The 19,811-nt window shown below is 44.5% G+C and overlaps 1 protein-coding gene across 4 annotated transcripts; it reads right to left on the bottom strand.

The window, feature by feature from the left end:
- Window positions 1–1,671: 1,671 nt before the first annotated feature.
- Window positions 1,672–19,097, bottom strand: neurl4 (neuralized E3 ubiquitin protein ligase 4). Of its 4 annotated transcripts, none has more exons than XM_086197525.1 (29): window positions 18,879–19,097; window positions 14,119–14,629; window positions 13,550–13,615; window positions 12,998–13,464; window positions 12,472–12,583; window positions 12,314–12,402; window positions 12,152–12,224; window positions 10,837–11,110; window positions 10,561–10,742; window positions 10,336–10,421; window positions 10,064–10,226; window positions 9,541–9,751; window positions 9,353–9,429; window positions 9,137–9,215; window positions 8,888–9,057; window positions 8,669–8,797; window positions 8,372–8,517; window positions 8,073–8,291; window positions 7,825–7,923; window positions 7,591–7,743; window positions 7,304–7,471; window positions 7,060–7,218; window positions 6,777–6,956; window positions 5,567–5,660; window positions 5,371–5,478; window positions 5,139–5,283; window positions 4,928–5,040; window positions 4,669–4,828; window positions 1,672–4,249 (listed from the first exon to the last, which is right to left on the bottom strand). In XM_086197525.1, exons 1-29 carry the CDS (start codon window positions 19,095–19,097, stop codon window positions 4,045–4,047), a joined length of 4,857 nt encoding a protein of 1,618 aa, XP_086053651.1. In that variant the 3' UTR covers window positions 1,672–4,044. The 4 variants fall into 4 exon arrangements, with proteins under 4 accessions (XP_086053651.1, XP_086053654.1, XP_086053653.1 ...); XM_086197528.1 differs by having other exon boundaries at window positions 7,304–7,510; window positions 8,372–8,514; window positions 18,879–19,064; XM_086197527.1 differs by having other exon boundaries at window positions 7,304–7,510; window positions 8,372–8,514; window positions 8,657–8,797; window positions 18,879–19,064.
- Window positions 19,098–19,811: the final 714 nt, after the last annotated feature.

Genomic DNA, 19,811 nt, shown 5'->3' on the forward strand with positions numbered 1-19,811 from the left:
CAGAATTTAATCACTTCAATCAATAGTACGATACTTTGGGAAATATTCTTTTTCACTTTCTTTGTGATAATTAGATGAGATAATGGACGCTGCTTTCATGTCTGTGTCTTTAGAGTGGAGGTGGTTAGCTTAGCATAAAGTCTAATGTTGCTAGCAAGTAAAAACATGAACGTGTTTGGCGCTATAGCAACAAGAATTGACCTATAAAGCACAAAAAGCTTGCTATTTGAAGTTTAAGAAGGAGTCCTGGCACTATTTTTTGGTGCTTTCCTTCATATTTTATATTTTTTGGAGGTTACATTTATAAAAAAAATAAATAAATAAAATACAGAGCTCCATTTAATGAGTTTTTAATGTTCAGGTGCACATTTTTTCAATATAAATGCCCTAAATTATGTTGTGACTCCATAATTATGTCACTTTATTTTCTTTAACAAAATATACCACAACCAACTAGACTCAATATTTTTCCATTCAGTATTTCCTGAAAATGGATACCTTGTGATTAAATTAGCAACGTGTCGTTAGCTACAGTAGCTTTTTGGTAGTGGACCCAAGCCTATGATATGGTAATTAATGGTACTTGTGGTTAAATTAACAGAAATTAAAATTAACAGATTGTCCTATATTTTTTTGTCCTCTTCTAGCATTGTGAGCAAACAGTTGACTGCTAGTTAGCTTAGCCGCAATGACCGCTAGCAGTGGATACAGTACAGCTGTTTCAAAACTCATCAAGGACTTTGTTTCTCAAAAAAAAATCTCTTTGCCTGGATTAGTAAAACTAGACTTGCCATTAGGACAAATCGGTTTTTGATGACTTTTGAGACAAATTTCTCTACTGCCCCACCGCGAGCATTCACTGCAGCAAAGCTAACTTGTGGTCTTGTGGGGGTTTGGAGCAGAGAGGAGGGAAACCCACTCCTACTGTTTAAGACTAGTTTTGTGTAAACTTTAATGAACAAGAATTTTTGTTATCTTCCCCACCTCTTGTACCACATTTCTACAGGGTAACATTCAGTTTTGATGAGGTTACAGTCAACTACATCTCTTTATGCTAAGCTAGGCTAACTGCATCCAGCTCCATACTAATCTCACAAATATGTAATTTGAGTCTTCTTGTCTTATCTCAGCAAGAAAGTGAAATTATTTCCCAGGATGTAAAACTACTCTGAAGCTAAACTAGAGCGAATGACTCAAACCAGCAGATATTAGAACGTAACAAACCTCAGGGTCCAATTTAAGACTCTTTACACCCGATGACAGTTAAAGAAAAGTCTATGCAACCCAAAGGATCATACAGCTGATACCTTACTGTATTCAGCAAAATCAACAACATCATTATTTGTCATTTGTATTTTCAGTTCCTGGATACTTTTGAGTTTATTTCATGTTTCTTGTCTGATTTTAAATGGCAGGACAGAGCTGCCCCCCGAAGCAGCCACCATTTCTGTAAAAAGCTATGAAAAAAAAAACACTATTGGCCTTAATGAGTTATAAGTCTACAGCATTTTGAAAAAGATGTGATTGAGTGCAACACTGCAATAACATGTCAGTGACCATACGTTTTTCCTACTCTAAATAAAATTTGACAAAATAAAGTAAGTATCGGTAGGTTTTGTCTGTTTTTCATGGTATTTTTTTTTTATCGTCCAAAAAAGTTAGCAATTTTTCTGTGCATACTGTCAGTTTATTTTCATTTTTTATAAATCAGGAAGATATGAATTATGTAACAGCCTGTACAATGCAACATACAGAAAAAAAAATGATTCAACATAAAATGTACAAAGCAGCACAGGGCCATAAATAACCCATATAATTTTTCACATTTTTGATTCGAAGTTTTTCCTTTGCCAAACCCTGTAGATCTTCCAACAGGTCACAGCTGCGCATAGAAGGCGACTGAGCTTCTTTAATCTTGAGTTTGACTCATCAAAACTGTGCCTTGAAAAATGTTGGGGGGGGGGGGGGGGGGTCATGTAGCGGGTTTATCAAATTGGCAACAGGATGGAGAACAATGAGAAAAAAAAACATTGGAAAGCAGTTTACAATCAATCATACGGTGGAAGTTCTGGATAAAATGAACCATTCTGACAAATGTAAATGGATGTTGGTTTAAATAATAGAACGGCGGAGCCCTAATTTTTAACATTCACATGTAAACACCAGTGTTATCTCACATTATGCAGATGACTCCAGGGTGTTCTCTACAGGTCCTGCCAAGGAAACAGTCAGGAAAAAATGGATGTATTAAGTGTAAACAATGTTGGCAGCAAAAAAGTTGGGACTGAAGTGGAAAACCATTTATAACTTCATGGTTTCAGTCAATTAACGCTTAAATTTGAGGTAGGGCTGCTTGATTATGGAAAAGAATAATCCAGATTATTTAACACAACTCCTAGAAATCCAAGTATTTCCTGAACGGCTGAAGTGGTTTGGATGTGACACAATCATCCTTAAATCTGGATTATGTTACGTTTTCACTGTAAGCCAAAAACTTAAACAATAATATTTGATATATAACCCAGCCCCTACATTAAGTGGACATACACCTGTTCTCTTTTTGGAGCATTTCAAAAGAAGATTTCATAATTGTTGGCCAACACGAGCGTACATAGCAAGAAACTGGTTAGCTTAGCAAACAGTGGAAGCAGCTAGCCTGGCATATAATCTATAAATAGTATAATTTATTAGATTTTGAATTTAAAACATCACCAGCAAACCTAAAACTTGCAAATAAACCTACTGTTCTGTACTGTCAGAAAAAGAAAAAAAAACTTCCAGGAATTTCTTAGGAGTTGCTTAGCAACAGGTCCTCATTAAGAAAATTGTGGCAGATAAATTCTGTAAAAAATAATCTCATTTTCACACTTCAGTACATATGAAATACGGTCTAGATTAAGGATCTTAGATGTGCAAGAAGAGGGTGTTTTTTTGGACAAAGCCAGGTAATCTGTCTCCAAGCTTTGTGCTAAGCTAACATGCTAGCATCATGTTGAGCCATGGACAAAATTCTATCTTCTTGTGTAACTCTCAGCAGGAAAGGAAAAAAGGGTATTTAAGGGTAAGTATCTCCCTATATCTTCAAAGACAAGCCTTTGTAAAACAATCCCACAAATCCAGAAGTAAATAGAGCTTCATAGTCTTAGCAGAAGCTTTGAGACTGGAACGTCATTCATTAGCTTCATTAACTTGACGTTAGCTTCCCAAGAGGTGCCCGAGGTTTGTTTGGAGGTCCAGTTTTCTGTGAATATTTCCCATCAACATTAGGAGTCAGAGGTGAAGCTCAGCCAAAATAAAACCGATAAAGAAGCCAAAGTAGCCACGTGGACACAAAAAGGACCGCAACATACAATGTGTAAACATATCTCTCCCTCCAGTTTTATAATAATCCTCTCTAAAGATCGGATTCATTCTGAGATTGAAGTGTCTCTCTGCCTTTTGCTGATTTGTGAAAACATTGTCACTCTATATCACAAATTTCTTTTTTTTTGTTTTTTTGTTTGTTGCTACCCACAGCTCAGTCTTTCAGTGACAGCTCATTATTGTGCAGGTTGGCAGGGGACGTCTCCTCCCAAAATAAAACGCTGAGCAGAGCAGAGTTAAAATAAGTGCCAGAAACGGGAGGAAAAAGCTGCATGGGAGGAAGAAAGCATGATGAGGGGAGACTGAGGGGGGGGGGACAGCTTGGCAAAAAACCTGACTTGCAGCAAATGAACAAACGTGTCATGTTGATAAAGTTAGTTTAAAAATCGCCCACGAGTGTCCGAAACATAAAGTGCAGGCAGTGTCTGTTCTTCTTTGAAACCGCCGTAGCCCCACCCATGAAAAGAGTCCGAGAGCAAACAACCAAAATCAACAAAATAAACAAATCTGTAATGCTGAAATGTCAACAATCAACAGCAGGAACAGCTGGCTTCCAGAGGAGTCTCTTGCTCAAGGCAGGGGTTGGATTTGGTTGTCAGTTTATTCAAAGTTCAAAGGAGGTGGTCCTGGTGTAACCCAGGACCCCTCTTCACTTCCACCCGAATGCCTTCCTGCTTCCTTTCACTCAACCCGGATGAGCAGTCCGTAGAGGAGCGTGCCGCCCTGCTCCTTGGTGATCCACTCAATCTCAGAGTTGCTGAAGCGCGGGTCAAGGGCCTCGCTGTGGCCAAGTGTCTGAGGTCCCACCTTGTAGGAGCCCGGACGCACACACACCTGGAATCCCACCTGGGCCTGATGGCAGCGGTGAGAACGGGGATCCCGAAATCTGCAGGGGGAATGGGAGAATTATTCAAATCGTACATATTAAAGGCCCCCCCAAAGTGACAAAAGATTTAACAGGGGCTGGGCTTAGTGATGTCACACAAAAATCCCCTCCTTCACAAATGCAGCCTTTCCCTGAGGTGTTCCAGGACTTTGCCAAATTTTTAAGATGTCTGCACTGATAATGTCCCACCTAAAGACAGAGAAATATTACATAGAATATGCGGGGGAGGCTACACTGTGACTAAAAACTAGATCATTACTGGGAGGACTGTATAACTGCCCTCTACAGCAGATCCTGTCTCATATTACTGGTACAGTAATGCCATGTCATGTGTGAAAAGGCGCAAGCCACAAATGTTCCGGAATGGAACCGCATTTGATAATAGAAAGATTCACTAGCTCGTCTCTCAGCCTACTTACTGCACTTTGGGAGCAAAGATCTCCAAGCCAGAGTAGCGCATGGTGGGGGAGAGCCGAACTCTGGGAACCTCCCTACCGGGGGCGCTGTTCTCCTCGGGGTCACTGTAGCCATTTGGTCCCTCTGCCTTGACTGGAGACACAGAGAAGACGGACGACGTCCCTGTTGTGAGAGTTAAAGAATCCATGGAAAACGCACTGTTAGCTAAGTTTTCTTTGCCTGCATGAGTGGTGAGATGGACGGTGCAGTTAATGGCCGTACCGGGCAGCAGCTGGCTGTGGTCGAGGGTGCGCCGCAGTGCTCCTACGTTGGTGCCGTGGTACGCGATGTGCCACTTCTTCAGTGCATTAGAAACCTCACAGTGGGGTTTGATCCTGCAACCAGCAGGCAGATAAATCATTTTGTTACCTATTAACAGCAGGTAAGTCCGCAGGTTGACTCATAGTGGCACCTTACTGGCTCATCTTCTCACCTGAGGGCAAAGCGGCACCATCCGAAAGGCAGAGCGTAGTCTCGAGGCGGCTCTCCTTTCTTGTAATAAGCCTCGTCCCCCCGAAGCTTGTGGCAGGACTCACAGTAGCAGAGGTTGTACTTTGCATCTTCATTGAAGTAGCCATCTTTACAACAATGATAAAGAGTTATTTTTTGCTTAATGATTTATTTTATTTTTTTGCAGGTAAGCGTTAAACAGGTGTAAAACTCACCTGGTAATGTGAGGAGCTCTTTGAAACGGGAACACAGTGCCTGGTACTCACAGGACTTGTTGGGATTGACCTCTGGAGGGGGCGTCCAGCACACACTCTCTTTGATACCTGTATTACAAAAAATAATCATAAAACAAACATAAAACACTGAAAAAGCAGTGCGTGAGAACAAACAAATTAATAATCATCTTCTTACCGTCAACCATGTCTGCTTTCTCCATATCACCCTGACAACGGGTCTCACCACTCTCACCACCCACAGCTGGCACATTATTTGTTACTATAGTAACCTGGAATCATGACACAATATTAATTAGTTTATCATCTATGGATTTGAGACAAAAACGGCAGTCTTGGACCCTTTCAACACTCTTTTGCTGAGTCTAGATTGTGTTTGAAGCCAAAACCTTCTGGGGTGAGTCTGGAGTGATCTGCAGGAGAACATCTTATTCAGGAAACAGCATTTTACGATTGTAACCTTACAGAGAAGGGACGCACTAGGGCTGTAGTGACACACTAATCCTGTGATACGATACGATACAATACGATACGATACGATACATGATATTCGTCTCAAAATATGACATATATATCACGATATTCATCTCACGATACAATTCGATACACTTACATCCTTTTCTGAAAGATTTTAAAGGGACAAACTGATTTTGGTGACATCTTGTGAGCGTTCCATTGACTTGGATTGAAGTATTTGAACTGAAAGCATCAATTACACAACATATGGCTCTGACTGGCACCTTGCAAATGCTGGACAAAATGAATCAAAAAAGTGGTGAGAAGATTAGTTTCATTTATTGAAACTGAGTGCAAATTGTAGCTTTCAAGCTTTTGAAAAGTAAAGTGAACAATGGAGAGTTAAAGTGCAGCAAGTGGCCTTCTTTGGCTGCTTTTTTAGCTTGATACTGAACATATGAGGTAGCTACTAGCCAGTCTAGCCACCAGGTTAACTAGAAATAAACCATGGCAGCCAATTATTCAATTCGCAGGTGACTATAGCATAGAGGGGCTCCATCACGTTCACCATGCACCTAAAGCCGGTGTTTTCCACCACTGAATAAGGTCTCAAATCCTGACAAATAAAGTAGGCAATGGACTCCATAATTTTCTGCGACCTCAGTGGAGAAGATGGGAACTTGTGACAACAACCGCTGTCACTGTCCAGCGTGTTCGGGTGGGGACATGGGGAATTTGAATGGGGCTTAATGTATCAATACTCGCGGCTGAAAAATCAATACTCTCTGGGGAAACAAAATATCGATATATATCGCAGAATCAATAAAATTGCTCAGCCCTAGGACGCACAGGCTCAATATTCAAAACAAGTACCGATCTGGTACTGAAATAGCTGAATATTTACCTGATATATAGAACCATTGGCTACACACCTGTTCACACTGGCCATACAGGTCGATGAATGGGTAGCAGGGTGAAGGAATATCCTGCGCCGCCACTCCCTGGTCCATACCGTTGACATAGAGATGGAGACAACTGTTGGCGTCCACCAGCAGACCCAACACTGTCCCCTCTGGACAAGTGTCCAGGTTAGGGCCGTAGTTCTCACAGATCTGAGGAGGGGAGAATAATGAATCAGGACGAGAGCGTTCGGAGAGATGGTCAATCGATTCCAAAGACACTCCATCTGTGGAGGGCACACTTTCTGGGACCTACTTTTAAGGAGTTGTGGAAGATGGAGTCCCTCTGCAACAGCCAGGCAGAGCGTTTCAGACAGCAGGCGGTGGAGGGGAAGTTGAGCCGGTCAGGAGAGTGACCGATCACCCCTAACGACAGCGATGACGTCCACGATGGATTCAAACGGTCAATCTGAAACTTTGGAAAAAACAGAAGCCTTTACTCTTAAACAACCTGTCATATCTGTCAGGTGCATTCACTTCTACCGACAAAGTGAAGCTACCTGGAAGAGCTGCTGGGGAGCCAGAGGCTGGGCGGTGACCAGCAGGCCCTGGTTGTAACTGGACACTCTGGCAGCTGTCAGGTTCTGGTTGGACAGCTGGATGTTCTTGCCGTGGTTTTCCAGGAACGCCATGGCGGTGGGAACCAGTGTGCATGGCTCGCTCTCCACCTGGAGGGTACCAACATTAGGTGTGATGCGTTTCTCTCCCTGGAACAATTATTTTACCACTTTGTTACATATCATTGGTCTGAACTGGGCCTTAAATACTTGGGCCTTTGGCGTCTTACCTCTCTAACCGGTGTGCTGTCTTCTTCTCCTTCACTGCAGCTTTCTGAGGACAGAGATGGGGCCTTGATGCTCTCTATATCCTCAATCAGAGACGAGCTGACAATGGACACCGCCGTTATCCGCCCATACAGGTCCAGAACAGCAAACACATTCTGTGAGGAGGAAAACAGGCATATATTTTGGGGCTGAGGAGGTGTGTTGTCTCTTTGCAGGAGTGTGAGAGAAGAGTGTACCTTGGCTACTGCAGTAGCAGCAGGTCCCATGTCCTCTCCATCAACAAAGATGTGCATAGTGTCGTCACTGCACCTCTTCACACCGACACGATTCCCAACCTGAAAAACAAACACATGTTTAAGAGACCAGAAATCTGTCCAAAAATTAAAATCAAATCAAAATTCTGCCCTCTAGAAAGGAGCAAGTGTTCTCATCCACTGTGAAACTGATTAATCATGATATCCAGAAAACAGGGAGTGCAACTTACAGTCAGTCGGTCCAGTGAACAGCCGTAGTTCTGGCGCTGCAGCACGCCGTTGCGACGGACCTCTGAGCCGCAGAGCAGCCAGGTGACCTTGGTGCGAAGCTGCGGGAGGGAGGGGGAGAGGCCTGACAGAGGGCAGGACGGCAGCTCAGGAGGTGCTAATGTAGTCAGTCCGATGTGCAGCGAGCCGCACCACTGCTCGTCCACCTCATCGATCCTCACCTGCAAGCAGAAACCGAGAGAAACTCAAGCAAGGGCCAGATAATCACAAAAAAATATCTGACACGCAAACAAAATTTTACCTCGAACAGCTCGTCCACTTTGAGTTCCTTTGCACTGAACACAATGCCGTGAGCGTAACCTCCCACTCTGACGGCTTGGCAACCCTCGCCGAGCAGCACCACATTCTTCCCATGTTTACTGTGGAGCCGATGAGCCACACCTGCTACTACACAAACACAAAATATGAAGCCTTGAAGACGAGGATCCTTCTCAACTTTTCTTTTTGCTCTTTATTATTAGACAAAATGAAGAATGAGACATGTTTGTCTGGTGGTGATCTGAGTGGGTGTGGTCTACGTACGGACCATGATATGTACCTGGCGAGTGGATGGGGAAGCTTTTCTCTGTGATGTTGCTGGTACACAGGCTGTTGTCCAGCGGGCCTGAGGAGCTGGTGATGGACACCTGGACACACTGGCCGTACAGGTCGATCACAGCATACACCTCTGGGGGGGGGGGGGGGGGGGGGAGATTGGTTGACCATAAAGTTTTCAAACAGTGAGTGCAGCCAAATGCAAGACTACATGTTTCAGTACCTGGCGGCAGCCCAGAGCAGGCAACACCTTGGTCCACGCCATTGATGTAATAATGAAGGTCGCCGCTTGCTGAGCGCATCATGCCGATACGTGAGCCCGTAGTCAGGGAGTCCAGATCGCAGCCGTAGTTGTTGCGCATTGTGTTGCCGTCCTGCATAATAGCTGTTCCACTGAGAAAGAGGAAACACTACTTGAACAGCAGATTATACAAAATCTAACATGTGATTGGGGGTCGCAGAGGTCACATACCTGAGCATCCAGGTGTCATAGTCAATATCAGTCATGGTGTTAGGAAACTCCAGCTCCTCAGGCCTGATGGCTGTCACTCCTACACACACACACAGGACATCAGAACATCAGGAGAGATAACATGTTAAATACACATCAAGGTGACAAGAAGGAGAATATTTTTTTATCGTGTCTCGTATCTGCAAAAGAGAAATAAAAGATAAGTAACTTGTATACCTGCTTCTATTGAACCCGACCAGCGGTCCACCATCTTCTGAATTACAATCTCAAACAGCTCTCCATCTCGAAGGCACCTACAAGCATAACAAGGTTGCAAGTTAAAATACCAGAAGCAGTTTCCTTTTAAGTTGATATGATTCATGAGGGAGGGAGTTTTGGGTGTCATGTGTGGTTTGTTTCCTCACCTGTTGGAAATAACAATAGCATCATTGAACTCGCTGCGGCAGTTCTGGCGCAGAGCTGTGCGCCCCCCGTTGGTGATGACGGCGTTGGTGCCGTGCAGCTGGTGGAAACGCAGGTCGGTGGTTGTGCTGGCTCCTGCGATGGAGCAGGGGCTCCCAGGTGACATGGCTGTGGGACCCTCTGAGCTGTCCTCGGGGAGAGGGGGGAGGTCTACTGAGCAGAGAAGAAACAGAAGAGTGTTAATACTTTGGCTAACATCCAGAGTGGAGGAGAATGTTTAGAAGCCTGGGTGCAAACTTGGGTGCTTTTTTGACAACATTGCTGCTGCAATTTTTGACCAAACTGAAACAGCACAAAATAATGTCAAACTAAGGATAGAGAAGATGGCCAAGACAAAAGTGTGGAGTTATTAAGGTCCTTTGGTTAAGGTCCAACATATTAGCCCCTAAGTCTAGCAATGTTGCAATGGAACCCCCAATCAGCTATGGCATGTCATTAGTGTAAGCTTGCGTCTCCCTCTCTCACCCATGTCATCCATGATGGTGGCCTGAGCAGCCTGGCCATAGAGGTCAACGACAGCGTAGACACTAGGGGGGACGTTCCAAGCTGCCGGGCCCTGAGCGACACCGTTTACAAAGAAGTGGAGGCTGCCGTCTTCTTTACGTACCACACCGACAGTGTCACCGGCCTGCAGAAAGTGATTCCAGAAAAGATTAATAAGTCAGACTGGATGACGAAGCTAAGAGGGTCACGGATCAACATTTGAAGGCAAGCGAACATGACAAAACGCCACGCACTTTGAGGCGGTCAAGGTTGTGTCCATATTCATCCAGTATTGTTGTTCCATTGTGCATCACGCCATTCCCTGTCATCATCCACGTCCCTGGAAAACAAAGCAGGGCAGACATTCTTATTCTGTTCTCTGTTGTGAAAAAAAACTTGGGAGTAACATGTTCCGGAAAGATCTCTGAACCATAGCAGATTCTTACTTATCTCGAGTCTTTACTCGTTTTTGTTTTTACCTGAGCGCAGGTTGGTCATGGTGGAGGGCAGCTGCAGGTAGGCCGGGTTGTGCGTTGTGACACCAATCTCAATGGAACCTGCCCATTTGTCCACCATCTTGTCAATACGAACCTGGAACACTTCATTGGAGCGCAGCGGTCTGCTGCTGAGGACCACGCCGTGATTGAAGTCGTCAGTTGCACTGTGGGGGGGGGGGGGGGGGGGCATATGAGTGTGCTGTTGAAGTCATGATTGAAAATCAGTGCCTGGAGCAAAGGTCATGGAGGTTGACTCACTGGGGCCGCAGTGCCGTCCTCCCCTCACTGATGATGGCTGCCTTCTGGCCACAGTTGGGGTGGAAGAGAAGACGATCAGGCCCGTCTGTGTCCGGGGTGAGGGAGAGAGCTGGTCTGGGCCGGCCCACATCGGGAGATAGAGCTCTCATGATGGCATTGTTGCGTCTGAGGCGGTCACTGTGGTTGTGGTTGTGGACGATTGTGACTTTCACAGCCATGCCGTAGAGGTCCACCACGCCGTAAACTATGCCGGGGGTCTGAGCTGCTGCAACACCTAGAGGGGACAGGAAGCAGTTAACAGCTGCAACTTTTATCACATTTCTGTCTGTACTTCTCTCTCTCTCTCTCTGTATTTTTAATCAAAACGATAACAAGTAGGGACATAAGTCGTATTTGTAACAATTTTGACACCAAGTTTATGTTTTTATTGTTTGTTTGTTTAGCAGGACTGAACAAGAACTACGAATGGGGTTTTCCTGAATCTCCCTCGAGAGGTGGAGCATGAGCCAAAGTAGAACCCATTAAGTTTTGGGGCAGAACCAGAAATTTGGAAATTTTTTCCTTCCTTGACTTCCTTTACTTCCTGTGAGATGAAGCCCAACCCAAGTCCGGTTGGTACGACCGAGCGCCAAAATTCGTTAAAATGTTCAGTGCTAACTTTCCGTGTAAAAGAGTCAGTATCTGTAAGTGGTTTAAGTTGCAGATTTGCATGCAATACAAGAGCTGCAGATTAGCTTTGGCACAGGTGATCTGCAGAAGCACCGCCTCAGATCTACCTGAAGCGCCAAAAAGATGTGGGTTTAATCTACCCTTACCGCCTTCAAAAGATTCTGCATATAAATACAGAATCAGAATGTGAAGGAGAATTTATATGGACAGGGAAGCTTCTGGTTTCCATTTGAGTAGCTTTGACCAATCACGTTTGAGCGGGCCTTGGTTGCATCCATGTCCACAGTCCGTGTGGAGCGCAAAACAGATGGAACGCGCTGGCCAAAATGTAGGGTCGGAAATATGGCCCGACGTGGCAACAAAGTTGTTGCCATGGTTTTAAAATGCTAACTGGGTGCAAACTGTCAGCTTTTGAAACAATCCACTCATATTCGTCGTCTTTAACTCCATGCAAAAGTCTCAAGTTGCTAGATGGACTGCTCACCCAATGAGCAACAGACAGAACAAGGAAGTCTTGGACCAGATATCCACTGGCTACACCAGGAAACAAATTACCGGCTCCTTGTTCCTAGAGGCTAAGTCATCAGCCATAGTTGACTGGTTCTGACATTGAATTTCCTCTGATGAGGGTCCCGACGGTTCTCACCTTGGTCGATGCCGTTGATGTAGAAATGCAGCGCACCGCTGGCTTTACGCATCAACCCAATGTGATCTCCCTCCTACGACAGGATATAAATAAAAGAGATTTACTGAAACAGCAGGAGGCAGAATAAAATGTGTGTGTCTTTATGTACGTGTAGCTACACACCTGAAGTTCATCCAGGCTAAATTCGCAGTATTCCCTTCTAGTTCCTTTGCCGTTGGTCAAGATCCCACAGCCACTCATCATGATTGTACCTGATGAAAACACTGAAGTCAGTTTCCCAGTGATGACTTCTGATTGTGATGTGTGTGTTTGCGTGTTACCTGAGCGCAGATTAGTCATCGTTGCAGGATAGTCGAGATTATTGGGGATGTGTGTGGTCACGCCAATCTCTATCGAACCTGACCACTTGTCCACCAGCTTATCAATGCGTATCTGAAAATACAAAAGCAGCTGAATGTATCACATTTTTAAATTCAATACAAATTTAATTGTATCCTGACAAGTAAATGTTTCTGTTGTTTGATTTTTGTGTAATGTCTTAAACGCTGTCTCTTCCTGGCGACCCGACAAATTGATTTACCGCAAAGTGTTAAATACGTTCGTCTTAAATATTTATTCAATGAGTCACTTATTAGCTTGACTGAAATGAACAAATAATAAATTAATTAATTACAATTTGAAATGATATTTGGAGCAAAATAAATAAGTTAAAGGTATCATTATACAATTTTTCTTAAAGTTAGAAATTTTGGTCAAATATGGATGTCAAGCATTTCTGTGTACATGCCATCTAATTCATTAGTGGTCACATGACTACAGTATTAGTACACTTAGGGAGCATCTCACCTCAAACATCTCGTTGTGCCGTAGCGGCCGGTTGGTCATGACCACGCCATTGTTGAACTCGTCCAGTGGTCTCCTCCTCTCCGCCGTTTTGTTGTTGTTGCTCAGTTTGATCAGTGTGCCGCACTTCTCATGAAACAGCAGCGCATCATTGGTGGTCATGCCGCCCGCCGTCATAGTCCCAGCCCCCAACCCTCCGTTACCAGCAGGACTGTGGTTGGCATTTCCTCCACCTCCACCTCCACCTCCACCAGCTCCTCCCACCCCCCCTCCTGTTGTCCCACTGTCACTGTTCACCGCACCTCCTCCGCTGCTGCTGCCTCTGTCATTTCTGGAAGAGGAGTCACTTCCTCCGCCATTACCTCCTCCTCCTCCACCGCCGCCATCATCCCCTCCCCCTTCATCCTCGGAGCGGTAAAAAGATACTATTGCGTTGTTGAACACGTCAAAGAGCTGGTGCTCTGTTAGAACTGAGGGGAGGGAAGAAGAAGAGGAGTATCAACACAGGTCCCATTGCCTTGTCCCTCATTTTCCTGTCTGAGGTGGTTTTCTTACCGGCCTCAGGCTCCAGGTTGTTGGGGAACTTGTCTGGTCGGCTGTGGCTGCAGCTGAGCTCAGGCACTGACGGGTGAGAGGAGTAAAGCAAACGGATGAAAGCAGCACCCCAAAATATCGAGGAAAAGAGGAGCACTTTACAATAAGTTACGTTTACAACAGTTAGTTAATGCTTAATTAACCACTGATTAACTCAAGTGTCTGGTAATCATTTACTAATGGCGTTCATGTTAACTTAAAGATAAATGGAGAACAGGGGAGTCTAGGGTGGGGTTAGGGTGAAGTGTTACTTCCGGGACACAAGAGCTTCACGCTACAATAAGGGTACATTGATAAAAGCTTGATAATTCTTAGTTATCCATTAACTAATGGGTCTAGTTGTCATTTACTCATGGCAGCCTTTTAACTCAGGGATAAATGTTTCCCTATTAATGACAAGGGGCATAAAGAGTTTTAATAAAAGGTTAATTATGCTTAACACTTATTCAGCACTCTGATATATATAACTAAGCATTAACTAACTGTTATCAATGTACTTGTTAACAAGGAAATGGCTCAGAAGCTCCTACCTTCATCTCCAGTCATGACTCCATTCATTGCTGCCACATTCATCAGTGCCGTGATCCCCGCATCTTCTCGAACCCCACACACCACCACCTCCTCTTCCTCTTCATCCTCTTCCTCCTCCTCCTCTTCGTCCTGTTCTATTGTCTCTCTCTCTGTGGAGGGAGGTGGCGGCTCACAGCTCACCACTGTCACTTGAGTGCACTTGCCATACAGGTCCACCACCGCCCACAGCTTTGATGGTAAGCCGCTAGCGGCTGCGCCGCAGTCCTGACCGTTAACCCAGAGGTGAAGCTCCCCGTGAGAGCTCCGCTGAATGCCCACGCGGTCTCCTTCAGCCAGCTGGTCAAGGTCGCGGCCGTACTCCTCCAGGACCGAGCGGCCATCGCGTAGCACGGAGCAGCCCGACACAATCCAGGAGCCGCCTTTAAGGCCTGTGGCGCTGCTGGGGAAGTCCAGCGCTGCGGGGTCCAGTGCCGTCACGCCAATCTCAATGGAGCCGCTCCACGAGTTCACCTGAGCAGAAACATTTCATGTATGTTTAAAATAAAATCCACTTATCCAATAACAACTCCTGAGGGAGGAAGCAGCAGCAGCGCAGTTGTAAGCAGCCGCTCCTCTAATCACTAAAATAGCTGGGGCTGGAGGCTGGAAGCTGTGACGTGGGAGTTTCTGTTCAACAAAGTGCTGCTGCTACAAACTGCGGGTCAATACGGAGGAAAAAGTGTGCTTTGTTGTGTCATCTATCGTGTTATTTTTAGTCATTCTGTCAGTGAGGAACGCAGCTTATAAAGTGAAAAGTGGCACATAAGAATAAATAAACATCTGACAGTGTCGCGATATTACATTTCTTGAGGTAAATATTAAAAAGTACTTGCAGGGTCGAATGAATTCTCGTGAGTGGATGTCACACTGAAGTGCAAAAGGATGCACGGTTATACGCACATGCATGCATTTCACTACAAATTACAAGTGTCAGTGTGTTTGTTTGATCATCTTTCGGCTATAAATACCTGAAAGTACTGAAACCCTGTATCGTTATGCTGTTATTACTGCAACACCAGCGTCTTTTCATGACACAGCTCCCGTGACCAATACACATATCAATTCCTTCCCAGAAACGCAAAACTCATACTGTGACACTTTATTGATCTCCAGCAGGTAAAATTCTGTTTTCTCAGGTTTGTTTCACCTCTGCCACAGTGCAGAAGGAACAGAAACAGTTTAGCCCAGCAGTGGCTAACAGATACAGGACCAGTCCTTCAACACACATACAAAAAAAAAAGAAGCTACATCGAGTGAGCTCAGTATTTCCTCTGGTGCTCCCATACGCTGGCACACATCCACACAAATGACCTCGAGCATCACCACCAGCAATAAGGTTTTATGAAGCTCCTCTCCTGCTAAGATTCCCTCTCCTCCGTCCGTCTCCTCCTCAGCAGCATGGTGACAGGTGCTATGTGAGGCAGTGTGCTACGGGCAGCCAGCGCGAGTATCTGGGTTAACGGATCTAGTAGTAACTCAGCCTGGCCGGGTCGCCGCCGTGTAGAAGAGGCAGACATCTCCTTCCCTCGCACTTTTCTCTTACGTAACAGCAGCCTGTGGGTGTCTGCCTCTCAGTCTCGCTTACTTTCTCTTCAAACCAGCAGTAACTACAGCACGGGAGCGCCAAGTAGGACAAGCAGGGGTCTTTTTTTAACAAATAATAAAGAATGAGTCACATGTGGTCTTCAATTGTTTTGTTTTGTTTTTTTAAAAAGGGAGGTCACAAAATACAACAGCTATGATGGTCTAGCAAGCACGAGAGCTGCAAAGCATTCCTCTCATCTGCCCCTATCAATTAACGGGGTGGGAAAAAATAACTGATATCCCAATACATCACAACACTTTCCCCCTTGATACAATATCGATCACAACCAACTTGCAAACACACCTTGCAAGACACCAAACCTGGTCCTGTAGAATATCCCGATTTAGTGGGTTGTTATCATCCATCCCTCCATTTTCTACCTCTTATCCTGTTAAGGGTCGTGGGGGGGTGGAGCCTATCCCAGCTGCCTTCAGGGGAGAGGCGGGGTTCACCCTGGACAGGTCACCAGTCCATCACAGGACCAACACATAGAGACAGACAACCATTCACACTCACAGTCACACCTACAGTCAATTTAGAGTATCAATCAGCCTCGTCCCCTCTTGATGTCTTTGGACTGTGGGAGGAAGCTGGAGTACCAGAGAGAACCCACACAGGAACAGGGAGAACGTGCAGACTCCACACAGAAAGATCCCGCGCTCCAGCTGGGGCTCGAAGCTGGAACCTTCTTGCTGTGAGGCCACTGTGCGAACCACTGCACCACTGTGATATTATCATATTATGACCCAAGTATCGCGATAACTATCATGAGATCCTTGCCAATACTCGCCCCTCCGAGGAATAAAGGCCTAAAATGTCCCAGAAACAAAACACTACACACTCCACAACGATTAATTCTAAAAATAACACACTTAATAATGGAGCTTATTTACAAAATAACTGGAAATGACCATAATGTCAGTCAAATTAAGCTTCAGAAAAATTGGCAAACGCGCTTTTTCCAATTTGAGTAAAATCAAAGTGATACTTTGGTCTTTTACTAAGTCTTATCATGAAAGATGGACAGTTTTTCAAGCCACAAAATCTAATTGATTAGGCACATGAATGAGAACCTTACACTATTTGAGTAAAACTTTGGACAAATATAATCAATTTGCTGGTTCCAGACTCTTAAATATGAGACTTTCTGCTTTTTTTTTTTTTAAGTATAATTTAAGATGGGATATCTTGAGTGTTTATGGACTGTTGGAAAGACAAAAACTGCAATTTGAGGCTCTTTGATGAAAATTTTCTTAACATTTTACAGGCTTTATCATCAATTAAAATATGCAAATGCAGTTGGCTTTCCCAAATGTAAATGAAGAAAAACGCCCCTCTTTCAAATTCAACTTCTTTATGTGTTTTCCAGTGTTTATGAATTATTAATATCATATAAATTCATTTTTGTACAGACAATATTGACTGTAAAATATCGTTCAGATATCGGTAAAAGAATCCAGTAGCGGGCATCGCTAATATTATCCTAAGTTGTTTTTTTAGGTTCAAGTTACCATGCACGGTCTGCTACGCATTTCTATCTTTGTACCAAACAATCACGCTAAGTTTTGTCTCATTTCAAACACTTTAAATCCCTAACGATGTCCCTCTCTAGTATAAACCGATTTCCAATAAATCCCTCCACTTATTCTCAAGCCCTTGACGTCTGACTTCCTGTGTAACGCCTTAGAGGACGTCAGTAGACAGGATGGACAGTCGTGCCAGTCTTGGGGGCTCTGTGATGGAAAAGAATTGATTTTCTTACAGGCAATGTGTATAAATGCCCGAGTCTGTTTATGGGAGCCCTTATCAGGCTAAGAGCATCAGAGGAGATGGAGGGAATCATTGACATGCACGCAGCACTTTTACAGCAGATGTTTCGTTTAACTGCGCGCAGCTTGGGCTCTGTGCGGTGGGGGGGGGGGGGGGGGCTCAGATGGCATCAGCTCTGGAGCTGCCATGTTGGGTGTCAGCAACAGAAACCAGCACTGACATATCTAAACAATAACAACGTAGGAGGTAAAGTAGCGAATCGATCTTTTTTATTTACATACCGATATCAAGCCGATGTGTAGATTTGCTCACACCTTGTTTTTACTCATCTTTTGTTTATGACAAGTCTTAGCAACACAAATGCCAACATCATATAAACCTCCTTGAATCATTAGTAACAATATCAGTAAATATCAGCACAGTCAGGTATAAAATACTGGTTAAAATAATCCAAAACTGTGTTCATGTCATCTTGAACATGCAGATAATTCATCGCCTTGCATGAAAAATAGTCCACATTACTTTAACACTATGTATGATTATCTTAAAGAGACACTTCTGTATCAGAGGTGAAACACCTGCCGTTGTCCAAGAAGACGTCATACCTGGAGGGGAATAAATCTGAACCTGACAGTGCTACAGCAGAGTAGCAATGTTAAGCCTTCATGGTTGCTGCTCTTAACAACAATCTCGTTAAATTGTTACAAATACATAATTGACAAGAAGTAAATATGGTGTCCATGGGTACATGTTTACAGCCTGTGTACCAGCGAGTTAGCTGTATATATTTAGTGAGTTTTACTAGCTGGGCTGCTAGCTGTCTGTGTATGTAAGCACCAGCCGTCCCTACGAGCACTGCAGTATTATTAGCCACCGAGCTGACAGGCACCGACACACTCCTACCCCTCAACAAGAATAAACCCAGATAACGTTTAAAAACTTAATAACGCTCACACGGAACGATGAACCACAGCCCGTCCTTGTCAACACACAACAGGGTCCCCCCATAGCACCTTCCAGAAAGCTAGCCGGGGCTCCAGCAGCTAGCTAACGGCTCATTAGCATGGTTAGCCGACGGTACCAGGACAACACAAACGGTTTAAACACGTCTCCACACTATCGAGGGTCCACTGCGGCTGGCTGCCCTTGGTGAATACATGTAATTACCCCCCAGAGAAGCCGCGACAGCCGCTGACAAGCTGTGAAAATCGTCTTGAGTAGGTGAAGCCCCTCAATGCGGAGAGAGAGAGACACAGACCCCCGGCCCGGCCCGGCCCGTCCCGTCCCACCAGCGCTGTCCACTCACCCCCCTCCTGTCTCACCCCGCTCACAGGCAGCAGCAGCGGCGGGCCCGGTGCTGTTTACCTTCTTGTCAATACGGACAGTGAAGACATCCCGGTCCCTCAGCGGCTCCTTACTAAGCACCAGGCCGTGGTTGAACTCCTGGACTGGCTGGTTGCGCCGGGCGGTTCGGTTGGAGTTGGACAGGCCGATCAGCTTTCCGCTCCGCGGATGCAACTCCGCCGCCATCTTCAGGAGGCGGCCAGTTTTCACGACAGTTGGGTTTTGCGACAGTAACGTCATGGCAGTGTAGTGTAGTCATGGAAGGAAGTTGTGCCAATGTTTTTGGTTTTTGTATTTTTTAATAATAATATAATAATTATTGTTATTATCTACAATTATTTAATGATAATTATCATTATTATTACTTAACAATATATTAATAGCATTTACAAACAAAACCACTCATGCTAGGAAGGAGAAATAGATATATAATAATTAGATAAATTATAAATACAAATATAAATGAATAAAAATATAAAGATAGAAAGGGTGAAAATAAGTTAAACATACAGATTTAATTCGTCAAACAAAATATTCTTGAAGCTCTTGATGGCAAAGTTTCCCAAGCCTTTCTTGTATATCAACCAGTCATGATTGGGAGGCAGATTCGAGGCAAAAATGACTTAGTTTACAAGTGACTCGTCAATTTTAAAACCGTTTATTCCAACCGTTAGTTTGATGTATTTTCTATACTTGCTAAAAAGTTTTTTTTGTTTTTTGTTTTTACTTCTTGGATACCTTTAGGCTGCACAGTGGTGCAGTGGTCAGCACTGTGGCCTCACAGCAAGAAGGTTCCAGGTTCGAGTCCCAGCTCAGGCACGGGATCTTTCTGAGTGGAGTTTGCATGTTCTCCCTGTACCTGTGTGGGTTCTCTCTGGTACTCCAGCTTCCTCCCACAGTCCAAAGACATCAAGAGGGGACGAGGCTGATTGATACTCTAAATTGACCGTAGGT

This window comes from Aulostomus chinensis, chromosome 24, assembly GCF_037954235.1.
Source record: "Aulostomus chinensis isolate RoL2024-O1b breed Wild chromosome 24, RoL_Achi_v1.0, whole genome shotgun sequence".
Classification (NCBI taxonomy): Eukaryota; Metazoa; Chordata; class Actinopteri; order Syngnathiformes; family Aulostomidae; genus Aulostomus; species Aulostomus chinensis.